Here is a 12883-nt window from a genome sequence, read left to right as displayed (position 1 = left end):
TACCCAGGTACATAATGTCATTCATGGCAAATAGTTTCAAAATTTTTTTTCGTTTAAGAATTCTCTAGTTTCGATTCTTCAAAATTTCTCTTCTTAATTTGCATCTTTAATTTAGAATCCTTTCGATACGAGAAATCCTCGGGATTTGAGGTACTTTATACGATAAATTGAATTTAAGTTATATAACTTTAATAACTCTCATCTGTCCATCGTAACTTTGCTATAATTCTATGGATTAATTATGTTTTTATCCGTGATAGTTGAGCATTAGAGCGTCGCATGTTAACTAAGGGAACCACATAATCCTTGTTTGTTTGCCATGAAACATATGGATGGTTTGCTCGTGATACAAGAGAAACAATAAATGGGAGAGTTAAACCAGAAAGATATAAACTGATAAAAATGGTATAAAACATGTTTAAAGTTGTCTTTAATTATAAATGCAAAGACTAGAAGTCTCTAGTTTTTTTTAAATAACTACAATTCTCATAAATAGAAAGTATATTTTGTAAATTATATGAATGAATAGAAATAAATATAGAAAAGACTGTATTCATACTTATATAGCAAAGCAAATCTTGTGGTCTTTTCAACATTTCAAAAAGGATGTTGCATGATCATGGTTGCTGTAAGATCAGTATTTACTCTCATTATACAAGAAAATGACCCAACAGCATTCATTTTTAGGAACTTCACAACTTGTGAATAGTTAGATATTGCAAACTGAACTCATAAATATACTTTGATAGTTCCATACGGGTTTCTTAATAAAAACTGTTCCAGTAAATGACAGTTGAAAACTTGAAAATACAAATGTTTGAATATTGTCAATAATGTATTTATACCTTTTATAAATATAACCCTGTTGTTATTTGAACCTTTGTTAAAAGAAATCTACAATACAACTGTTTTTAATCAGCTTTAGTATAAAAAGAAATACCTAAAATGAAAAGAGAAATTGATTTTCTTCTTTATTGAAATGAGCTTCAAATTCATTTCCTCTTCTTCTATCTCCTTGCACATTACCTCAAAGACAGGAGCATTTTAGCTTCTAGCAAATAAAAGATAATTAGAAATCCAAATGCTTCAGTTTCAATATCTATAGTTTGTTTATAACCAAATGAAGATTGTTGTATTTTATTGCAGTACATGTTCAGGTCCAAATGCTTTCGTTTCAATTTCTTTCGCTCGTTCAAAAAATTCTTTTGCTTTTTCGTACTCTCCCATTTTACTGTAAACCAAACCCAGATTGTTGTATATTGTCGCAATATTAACATGGTCAGGTCCAAATGTTTTCGTTTGAATTTTTATCGCTCGTTCATAAAAATCTTTTGCTTTTTCGTACTCTCCCATATTTCTGTAAACTAAACCCAGACTGCTGTACGTTGTCGCAATATTCACATGGTTAGGTCCAAATGCTTTTGTTTGAATTTCTATCGCTCGTTCATAAAAATATTTTGCTTTTTCGTACTCTCCCATCATACTGTAAACCAAACCCAGATTGTTGTACATTGTCGCAATATTAACATGTTCAGGTCCAAATGTTTTCGTTTGAATTTCTATCGCTCGTTCATAAAAACTTTTTTTCGTACTTTCTCATATTTTTGTAAGCCGAACCCAGATTGTTGTACAATTTTGAAATATCAACATGGTCAGGTCCAAATGCTTTAGTTTGAATTTCCATCGCTCGCTCATAAAAATCTTTTGCTTTTTCGTAATCTCCCATATTATCGTAAACCGAACCCTGATTGTTGTACGTTGTCGCAATATTAACATGGTTAGGTCCAAATGCTTTTGTTTGAATTTCTATCGCTCGTTCATAAAAATCTTTTGCTTTTTTATACTTTCCCATATCTCTGTAAACTAAACCCAGATTGTTGTACGTTGTCGCAATATTAACATGGTCAGGTACGAATGCTTTCGTTTCAATTTCTATCGCTCGTTCATAATAATCTTTTGCTTTTTCGTACTCTCCCATATATTTCTGTAAACTAAACCCAGATTGTTGTACGTTGTCGCAATATTAACATGGTCAGGTCCAAATGCTTTCGTTTGAATTTCTATCGCTCGTTCATAATAATCTTTTGCTTTTTCGTACTCTCCCATACAATCGTGAACCGAACCCAGATTGTTGTACGTTGTCGCAACATTAACATGGTCAGTTCCAATTGTTTTGGTTGAATTTCTATCCCTCGTTCATAAAAATCTTTTGCTTTTTCGTACTCTCCAATATCTTTGTAAACCGAACCCAGATTGTTGTACATTGTCGCAATATTAACATAATCAGGTCCAAATGCTTTTGTTTCAATTTCTATAACTCGTTCGTAAAAATCTCTTGCTTTTTCGTATTCTCCCATATCTTTGTAAAACCAACCCAGATTGTTGTACATTGTCGCAAATATTCACATGGTCAGGTCCAAAATTTTTTGCTTGAATTCGCATTGCTCGCTCGAGAAAATCTTTAGCATTTTCATATTCTCCATTCTTCAAAAGCAAGGAAACCAGCTCGTTGTACGAATATGAAACATCAATGTGATCAACACCTAACACTTTTGTTTGAATTTCTGTTATTTCATAAAGTACTTTAGTTGCAAGTTTATAGTGGCAAAATCTTTCCAAAACATCTACAAAATATTGGGCAAATTTCCAATTTCTTTCATCAAGTTTTTGTTTTGATGATTTTACCACAGAATTTATACTGTACAGAAGAGCCCCTCCATTGAGTTCTATAATAACTGGAGCGGCTAACTTTACTGGGGCGAGGACGCCAAAAAAATAGCGGCCAACGGACGTATTTTTTGCATTACCTACTAACTTGGTTTTTTATTGCCATACAACTCCCTCCACAGACAACAATGAAGTGTTAGGCATTTCATTGCAGCAGATTTCTATAAAATCCCTAAAAATGTCAACATTATGCTCGGGAATCGACGAATCCAACCTTGTATAAAATTTGAAGACGAACACTTGTTGTGTCTGCTTGGATAATCGATGCTCGGTTGATATATGCTTCGGCATTCACAGAGTCCTCATCCTCCAGATACAGTTGCGCAATCTTCAAATACGTTTCCAGTTTATAATTCAGAGAGTACTGTCTGAAAAAAATGCAATACAACAGAAATTTAAACATGATCTTCCAATAGCCAAACTATCGATATAACCTCATAAAATGATGAAATTCTATGGATGAAAAAATAATTGTGAAATTGATGTATGAATGATTAAGCTTCCTGAGATCTGAATCATGATGATATTCCTAGGAGAAAGCCATTGCTATCAGTCATTCATACGCCATGTATATTACTAAAATATTGATAAAAAACAACAAGTAAGGTCTGATGGCATCGATAAGAACTGAATAGCAATTGAAAATTTTCTTCCCATAAGCTAACAAAATAAACTGCCCAAAGGAAAATATCTATTAACACTTCACCCAGAACCCTTTTCCAACATTCCTAAATTTGGTGACATGCAATTTGAAAATCACATTAAAATTGCAAAATGCACATCAAATTTGAAAAATTCAAATGTCGCTTTAAAAATATTGAAAAGAAGTTTAGTTCCGTGTGAGTCGAACATGATTTTTTAATCACTTACTTTTGTCCCTTTTCAAGTGGGATGGCTGCTAGAATGCCTGCTGCCTCTTTCCAACATTGCTCCTTCTCGTAGATAATGGCGAGATGTTGACGAATAATAGCAACTTGTATAAAATAATGACGAGCTCTATACAAATAGATTTTAAACTTATCGACCACAAGGCTCACACTAAACTCACAAAGCCTATTATACGAATTTACTTTACATATAAAGTAGTTCTAAATGTTCTTTCAAAATGACAAACACGTCGAAATAACTTGTCGCAAACCAAAGTCATGAATAGTCGTTGACTCTCAGAACCATGGTATGTACTTGCATAAAAATATTTTTTAAAAAAGCAAGCGCTCTTGAGATTATGATCAATAAAAGGACGCTTGTATCAAAATCATTAAATATATACATATTAAACATCAACATAAAAAACACAACCAAAATATATTATCTCGTTCATAGAACTAAGATCCATCTCTACAACGTCAATTACCAATAAAGTTGGTTGCTCATTACATTCATAAACTGCGGCATATTATAAAAACTCCATAACAAAATTATACAAAACCGGAACAAAACGCGCGTGATTATAAAACTTTGAACGAAAACATTTCTTTCCTTCTTTTCTCGATAAGAGGATTTCAAAATTTTCCTTATCATAGACTAAAGGCGCATTGTTACTTGACATTGAATTCCACGCAGCTATTTCAGAAGGAGATCGTACATATGTTTTTGGAGCTACAGGGGACTTTTGACGCATGCACATCGGATTATTCACTCCGTTGAGAAGTACATTCCCCGGTGGACTCTGATTTGCATACAAACAGTCTTGATTTGTATTTATTTGCTGTGCCGGTTGGCTATTCAACATAAGCTCGAAATCCACAATATCAAGATTATTTTCAAAGTTCAAAAACTCCGGATTGAAATTTTCTTCACCGGAATGAGTGCTTCCGTATATCTTCTCCGCAAGAGTAGAATTCCGCGTCTGGGATTCCACCGTGAAGTGGATCCGATTCTCGAAACGGTGACGTCATGCTGTCCATATGACGTAATGGAGGTGAAAAGTCCGAGTTAGGTGGACTAAGACTGCCTCCGCAACTGTTATTACTGAAAGGTGATAAACCATGAGGTGATGATGTACTATTGTCAGTACTACCATTTAACATGGCAACCTGAACTGGTGGTTGACTTTCGGCAATATTCCTCAACCTTCGTTGTCTCTTCTTGCAAGGCTTCGAGCTTGCACCTGCCCGCCCGACTATTCCTGGGTTGCCGTTTATCTTAGGCCTGACATCGGGTGGAGATAACGTTCTGCATGCCGGGGTCGACATGTCTTCATTTGGTGACGTAGGCGCGGGAGCGACAGTCGGTGACTTACAACCATTAGACCAATCAGAGAGGAGTGCCACGATATCAGCGTGCTCTCGTTGCTTAGCAATGTCCAATGGAGATTGATCCATGTTATCAGCAAGCTTGCGGTTGGCAAACGATGAAAGAAGTATTTTCACAACTGAAGCGCTTCCTTCTTTGGAAGCAAGAAAAAGTGGAGTCTGACCCTGTCAAAAATAGTATAACTTAAATAAACATGGAAATAATAATGTAGCAAGACTTGAGTCGGTAATAAATCAAAACGAACAGCCAGGATTTTATTCTGCTAATATTAACATTTCCTTCAAGACAATTAGCATTTGCTAAAATCATTGACTTTACCATTATCATTAGTATTGAACAGCTACATTCACAGTGATTGGTTTCATCATTAGAATCGACTATGAACATTGGTATTGGTCTTGACTTTGACCAATGGTAATTAACAAAACAAAAAATTTTCACAACAAAAACAACAGTTGCCATAAACATACTTTGGAATCCTGGGCATCTTTCTTCGCGTTATTTTTTAGAAGAAGCCGCGTAGCTTTTTCGTCATCGACAGAAGCAGCCCAATGCAAAGCTGTCTTGCCTAAAACAAGACGAAAGTGTTGAAATCTCATCGCAACAGTTAAAAAAAAACACTGGCTAACTGCATACCTTGTTTATCACTAAGATTTACTTTCGCTCCAGCTTTGATCAGTTCATCGACCATGTCATGAACCATAAACCGAGCGGCATAGATCAAAGGAGTCGTTCCATCATCGGACTGAGCGTCGAGCTCTGTCGTGCGATGTCGTAGTAGCAGCTGAAACACATGCACACACAACAATAAGTTAAAAAAGAGAAAAGATGCACATGTTTATACGAATAGAGTTTGACAAGAGTAGACCAGCTTATCATCCATGCTTATGTGTTGCAATTAATAATATTATTTCAATGTTGCTACTCAGAGAGACAAATTCTCCTTACTTACAATAAATAAGTTAACCAAAAGACTTGGCTAAATTTCGAGAGATGTTGTTGTTGTTGAGAGTTCGAGGTGAGCGAAGGGAGAGAAACATATACGTATAGGATCAACGTAGTGAGTTCGTGTGTATTCAAACAGTTGTTCACAATAAAGCTTAAGTTGTCTTTTCATACGACATTACCAATTGCTGGGCGACGGGTGTAATATTCACCAAATATACTCGAGTTAACTTGCATGAGACCCAGTTGAAGCACAATCACCTTACCTGAAACACTCTTTGAGCGTCTGAAGTAACAGCTAAATTTAGGGGAATTCTACCCGTTATATCACGGGCATTTGCATCAGCCCCAGCATACCTGAAACACTCCTTGAGAGTCTGCAGTAACAGCTAAATGTAGGGGAGTTCTACCCGTTCTATCACGGGCATTTGCATCAGCCCCAGCATCCAGGAGTCTTTTTGCAGCATCTGCGCGTACGTGTCTGGCGGCAAGATGCAATGCCGTTTCCTTAAATTCATCTGATCTCAATTCCAAGCAAGCGCCGTATTGTATCAGCTCCCCAACAACCTAACATTTTTCAAACAGATCATTTTATAACGCAGCAAGAAACCACGCTGTAAAGTACTACACTTTGTGGTTTGTCGAACAGAAAATAGACAAATATTATTCCCAAATTGTACATTAGCAAGGAAATATTGAAGAAAGTCTTTTTGTAGTTTGTTTTCGTAGCTATAATGTACAGAAAACGTTACCTGTGATCCACTGTCATCATCACTATTTTCTTCTTTATAAACTTCATCGAGGTAACTGCCACGTGATGCAGCCAACATCAGGGGGGTGATTCCACCCGGACCAACTGCATTAACGTTAGAGTTCTGCGCTGCTGTGCTTTCTTGACCTTCTTGGGGAGGTGTAAGCACGGAAAGACTCGAAACCGTCCTGTTATTCACGTTTGCAACCTCCTTGTGTAATGTCGTCCATTGCCTATTATCTGGTCGATTCGCAATCCTCAATGGACCGTCAGAATCAATAAGCTTCATGCGCTTTGGCGGACAAACTCGCCCAGGGCAAGCATCTTCAGTAACCTCTTCGGAGGAACTTGTTTTGCTTATTGAGCTGTTAAGTAAACACAAGACATATGTTGTATTATTGTTGGTTAAATCTTCAGGTAGAACGCTAACATCAGCCTTTTTTGTAAGGCACTATTTGTCCATAAGCAGTAAAACGAGACACTCCAATTTTTTGGTCAATTAAAATAGCTGCTGTGGTAAAATTAATCGAAAAAAACTGTGCTATTTCTTCGCATAAATATTACTGATGTATTTTGTTTAACTTGCAGACAATCTGTTATGATACAGTAAAACTATAATACTTTTACTGAAGCACATTTTTGGATATATTTACATTCCTAAGCCCTTACACACAAGTTCATTGGTAAATTTTTTATTCTTTAGAAATTTAAAGCCAATGGTGTTTTTCTGAAAGTAATTTGAATTTTAAATCGAGCAGTTACAATTTATTTTGACAAACGCCGGATCCCCCCCCTGGAAGCGAAGCCATGCCGATTTAAGCCAGGTTCACACGAGGAAGATAAGCACGAACGTCGAGACTATAGACGACGTTTCTATTGCACTAGAGGTTTATAAAGACAAAGACATTGGGATTTTCTTTAAATCTTCTTTATGTTCTTTTTTCGTTCTCTTGGCTTATGTTTGAATTTTTTTCTTATGCTTGCGCTTATGTCGAGTGCTTCGTTAATTATTTCCGTTTTATCTTTTGCCTACGCTTGTGCCTATCCTTATTTCACTCGTGTGAACCAAGCTTAAGTTTTGCCATTTTTATACAATGTTCCGCTTGTGAATGTTGTTTTACTGTGCGTTTTCACGATATCTACTAAATACAAGCAGTTTCAACAAACAGAACTATCTCCAATTTTGGTTTCACAGATTACGGTGACACTGACCAATGCCTTTAATTACTATAATACATTTATCTATAAAGAAGAACATACTTCTTATCGGCCGAATCCTCTCCGATCGGAGCATGAAGTTGTGAACGCTGCCGTACGTTACGCGTGGAAAAACCTTCGGGTACCCAAAGTTTGGCAAACACACGCTTGCCTCCACGATCACACTGATAGCAATTAAAGGAATTGTCACACATATGATGGCGATCAACAGGATATTTTCAGTTGGTGTTGTAGATTGTGTAGGTTTTGGTGTGGCTTTAGTTTCTAGAGGCAACAATAAATTGCACGTCTTATTTATTTTAAATGGTGAACACTTCTAATGCATAAGAATCTACAACATTTGGCCCGTTTCAAACTTCGCATTTTACATGAGCCGAATGCATCTAAAACAGAAGGAAATGAGATAGAATTCCTCGTTATCTTTTGTTTTAAATTCATTCGGCACATGCAAAATACGACGTTTGAAATAGTCCTTAGATAGTCCCAACTAAATTTAAACGCAGTTAAGCTCAAGTTCGTTTTCATATTTTAAAAGAGAAATGCCACAATTTCGTAAAAGCGCAACAGTCATAAGACATTTAAAATAAACGACAAATTTCTTCAAAGCAAACATGTTTCGGCATACTTTATGCCATCTTCAGTGCGAGGTGAATCAATAGGAAATTTACATGATAATGTGTACTTATTATATATATAGTAACGCGAAGTATAGAATAGTCGTGAAGAATTATTTACAGTTGATTAAAGTGCAATAAAATGTTTGTGTCAGGTGTTATAAAGAAAAAAACCTCCAAAAAAAAACCTAACACGAACATTTTATAACACCTTAATCAACTGTAAATAATTATTCATAACTATTCTTACTTCCTCTTTATCAACAAGATATAAAGTTGAATGCTGAATGTAGGCCTTAAAGTTGAATAAGCTATATATATAACATGTAACATGGTTTTCTTCTTTTCTTTCACAGCTCTCGCAACTGATGAAAACTTTTTCTCTCTTCTTTCTCGCTACATACACATTCTGGAAACATCGCTTCTTTGGTATAATTTATTATTCATTATCATAATCTCTCTCGACTTCCTATCTATTTCAACAAGGTCCTCTTTCGTCTATTTAATTATTTCAGCAACATAACCACTGATCTGATAATAGACTGGATACAGCTTCTACAGGTAGCAAAAGTGAAGCCTAATTATATATGCAAAATTCACTTCCGAGTACCACGGCGAGATACAAATTACTATAGAAATGTATGGCGGATAACGTTTACAAACATGGATTTTCGAATATTTAAGACCTTTCGCCACTCAAGTAACTTACTAACCTCAAGTATTATTCATGGATAAAACAGGTTATGCGAATCGATTTGACATCAAAATGATTCCTATAGCTGTAAAATATCGACGTTAGTGTTGATTTAAAAGTTGTACATGCGAGAATGTATTTTGTCTCAATGAAGTTACAGCAAAAATAAAATGTCAACAATCTCTCAACATAAAGAAAGAATGATAAAAAAAGTAACTCACCTCATTTCCAAAAAATGAAGTTACAGCAAAAATAAAATGTCAACAATCTCTCAACATAAAGAAAGAATGATAAAAAAAGTAACTCACCTCATTTCCAAAGAACTGAAACGTATACTAGATCATAACTGCCTCAGAAAATGGAAAGCGAGCAGTGAACTATCTTGCATTGGCAACGATGGGACAAAATACATTCTCGCATGTACAACTTTTAAATCAACACTAATGTCGATATTTTACAGCTATAGGAATCATTTTGATGTCAAATCGATTCGCATAACCTGTTTTATCCATGACTAATACTTGAGGTTAGTAAGGAGTCGCGAAAGGTCTTAAATATTCGAAAATCCATGTTTGTAAACGTTATCCGCCATACATTTCTATTGTAATTTGTACCTCGCCGTGGTAACCGGAAGTGAATTTTGCATATATAATTAGGCTTCACTTTTGCTACCATTGAGCTCTAAAAGACCGTCTGCAAACATTGAAGTTACAAATGTTCGGCAGTTATCCCCATCTATGATATCGGAGACACATTGTAATGTGTCAATGGAGCTCGAACTTAGGCACACAGGAGATGATGGACAACTACTATCCCGACATGGAGAAAGTGACGGAGTCAATACTTCAAATTTCATCCAGATATCGCCAGTAGGACACGATACGCCAATATTATTTACTTCGCAAACTTCATTATCGTATTCTGTAATATGTGGTGAGGAATAATGAAAACCTCTTCGGGGGTGTTGTAAATTGTCATGTTATGTTATGTAGAGTGTGACTGTGTCATATTTTTGATACTAAGATAACGGATATTATGTTTATGTAAAATGTTAAGTCATATATTACTAGACAAATAGGAAAATACGTATATAGTTATTAAACTGTGGTTTCAGTGGAAATCCTGTACGTAAATTTAAAATACTTAGGAACACTTTTCTACCCAATGTGGCATTGCGGTAGGATGTAGGTAATGACGGTACTCTATAAACGGAATGGCGTAGTGCAAGTCATGCAAACGCCCAAAAATTATATCCTAATAATTATAATATAAATAAGAGCTTGCAAGCGTTGGTTCGGGAGTTCGGAAAAGTTGTAGTTGTTGGTGTATGAACTGGTCATACAAAATTGATGAATTATAGTTGTATTGCAGAAGGCAATAAATTCGAAAACGCAGTTGTAGGATTGACGGTTGTCCGTAATCTTAACGAGATCAATTTAATCATTCCGTATCGCGAAGAACCAACGCTTGGAACGGAAAATCGTGCACAACACTGTAAATATCTTATTGAAGTGTTAAAATTATATATTCAAAATACAGTCCCATCGTTAGTGTGAAGTTTTAGAACAGTGAACCAGCACTTCGCGCAGATTGTGCGAAAGGGGGAGAATCCCATTTGCATTGCCATGACTGTATCTTAGGTTTTAAACCTGTTCAAAGTTAAAAGAGATATGAGTAACTAAAATTCGTGCCAAATCCATTGCGCGCGAATCATCATACAATATATTTATAATTCACAAGTGGCTTATAATTCACAATATATTTATAATTCACAAAACTTTATTTACAAATTTTACATACCGATGTTTTTGATGCATGTGCATGTAAGCTGAATTAATAATCCAACGATTTAGTTGTGCTATCTTAAGCCCGCCGCACACTGGTAAACTTGCCGCGCGTATTTGTTATTCGTGACAAGTGTGATCGAAAAAAGTTCCTAGTGTCACAGAATAGATACATACAGAAGGGCCACTTCGCGAAAAATGCGGTCCTAAATTTTAATGCACATGCGCCACTTCCGCCATGTTGGCAGCAAGATAAACTTGCTACACTAAAGAAGGGTAGCAATGTACAACTTAAAAATCTTGGCGTTATTACTTGAAAAGTTGAAATATTTATCCTGAGACGACCAAATGAAAGCTGTGCTGAAATGGGAACATACAATCAACATATTTTTATGCTTTTTCATGTACAACCAATGTGTAAAGTTGGCCTGCAAAATGTTTTTTATCTATATTTCCATCGTGGTTAGTTCAACTTCAAAAAGAAAATCGATCGAAGACGATTCGATTCGCGCGAATGCTTTTTGCAAGTGGAAATCCGGTAAGCGTAGTTCATTAAAAACGGCATGTGCTAAAACGGTAAGCGTAGTTCATTAAAAAAAGGTTTTTGATGTAGCCAGATGTTGCTTAGTATAGTTTGACATACACTAACAAATAGAGATATCACAGATAACTATACGATTACATTTAATGTTCAACGTCTATTTTACAATGGTTTAACTACTTCTATTCTTACAAGGTATTATACGTAAAGTTAATAAGTTATATTTGTTTCTTTGCGAAATATGGTTGATTTACAATAACGGAAACTACTAGGAACTGTAAAAAATATTGTCATGATTACACATAAGTATCTCTCAAAAATATTCATTAATTACTTACACTTGAGTTATGACGGAAGAATATGAGAGCATATTATTAACACCCTTTTACTTGACATGTGATCATTGCATTGCAATATGAAGTTTGGTGTATTCCTTATGAAAACGCACATTTGCAATTTCTTCTCGCACTGTCTCTCTGTCTGGACCGAGCGACCAACGTTTGACTCGTTTGGAAACGCTTGACGCAATTTTATTAGGTTCCCCATCCAAATGAATCCACTTTTCAGAATATTCACTTATTTTATCGATTGTATGTGCCGTTAATTGACACAATTCGCCTGACTTACCATTAAAATGAATGAAACATTCATCCATTCTCTTGATTTGCTCTTTGGGACTTGCAGAATTGTTCTCAGAAAACAGTCAGAGTTAATAACGATTTAATTTAATAATTATCCTTATAAATACTTCAGCATTGCGCGTACTTCAAGTAATAATGTCAAAAGATCAAACACACCGCGGAATTTAAGATGGCGCTTAGTCGATCAAAATATCCAAGTTTGGTTATACATTGTGAAAAAACAGCGCGTTTTGGCGTGTGGGAACAAAGATATTTGAAATCAGCGCATTCGACTCTACTACTTTCCGTTGAAATATTTTAGCACCGCGATGGGGGCGACGAAACGAAAAAAACATGCACAAAGATTTTTTTTTTTACGAAAGATAAGATTCAAGAACAACGAACAAAATTCGTAGATTATTGGAATTTTACGTCAAGTATCGTCAAAGTAGCACTGAAACGCGGGCAAAGTGAAGAGGATGTAAAGGCGTCCTTCCGTCAAATGTTTTTCTGTGTAGTCGATAGCATTGTCGTGCAGATTGACTCTAGATTCGAAAGTCTTAACAGCAGAGCATTCGTTTCTTTGTTTGATCATTCAAAGCACGAATTGTACAGCCGGAATTTTCCCGAACGAGAGCTGCAATCGTTGCAAGATTCATATGGAACATTCTTTAATCTTCAAGCACTAAAAAGTAAACTAATCGTTGTATACGCATCTGCCGAGCTCAAATCG

General features: G+C 35.7%; 1 protein-coding gene across 1 annotated transcript; it reads right to left on the bottom strand.

The window, feature by feature from the left end:
• Positions 1 to 4523: 4523 nt before the first annotated feature.
• On the bottom strand, positions 4524 to 12185 carry LOC124453993 (neurogenic locus notch homolog protein 2-like). The gene is made up of 7 exons (XM_047004810.1): positions 11979 to 12185; positions 7940 to 8061; positions 6681 to 7044; positions 6286 to 6495; positions 5620 to 5767; positions 5454 to 5551; positions 4524 to 5147 (listed from the first exon to the last, which is right to left on the bottom strand). The coding sequence occupies exons 1-7, from the start codon at positions 12183 to 12185 to the stop codon at positions 4524 to 4526; spliced, it is 1773 nt and encodes a 590-aa protein (XP_046860766.1).
• Between the last annotated feature and the right edge of the window lie 698 nt (positions 12186 to 12883).

This window comes from Xenia sp. Carnegie-2017, unplaced genomic scaffold (genome assembly GCF_021976095.1).
Source record: "Xenia sp. Carnegie-2017 unplaced genomic scaffold, XeniaSp_v1 HiC_scaffold_29, whole genome shotgun sequence".
In the NCBI taxonomy this organism is placed as follows: Eukaryota; Metazoa; Cnidaria; class Anthozoa; order Malacalcyonacea; family Xeniidae; genus Xenia; species Xenia sp. Carnegie-2017.
The sequence above is the reverse complement of the archived record's forward strand: the minus strand, read 5'-3'. Positions and strand labels throughout refer to the sequence as shown.

Excerpts from the sequence above, each read along its gene's own strand:
- LOC124453993 (XM_047004810.1), bottom strand. The coding sequence starts at position 12,185 with ATGGATGAATGTTTCATTCATTTTAATGGTAAGTCAGGCGAATTGTGT. Across the intron at positions 5,768-6,285 it reads ACTCTCAAGGAGTGTTTCAG|CTGCTACTACGACATCGCAC; the intron begins GTATGCTGGGGC and ends CATGTGTTTCAG. Across the intron at positions 5,148-5,453 it reads AAGATGCCCAGGATTCCAAA|GGTCAGACTCCACTTTTTCT; the intron begins GTATGTTTATGG and ends TATTTTTGACAG.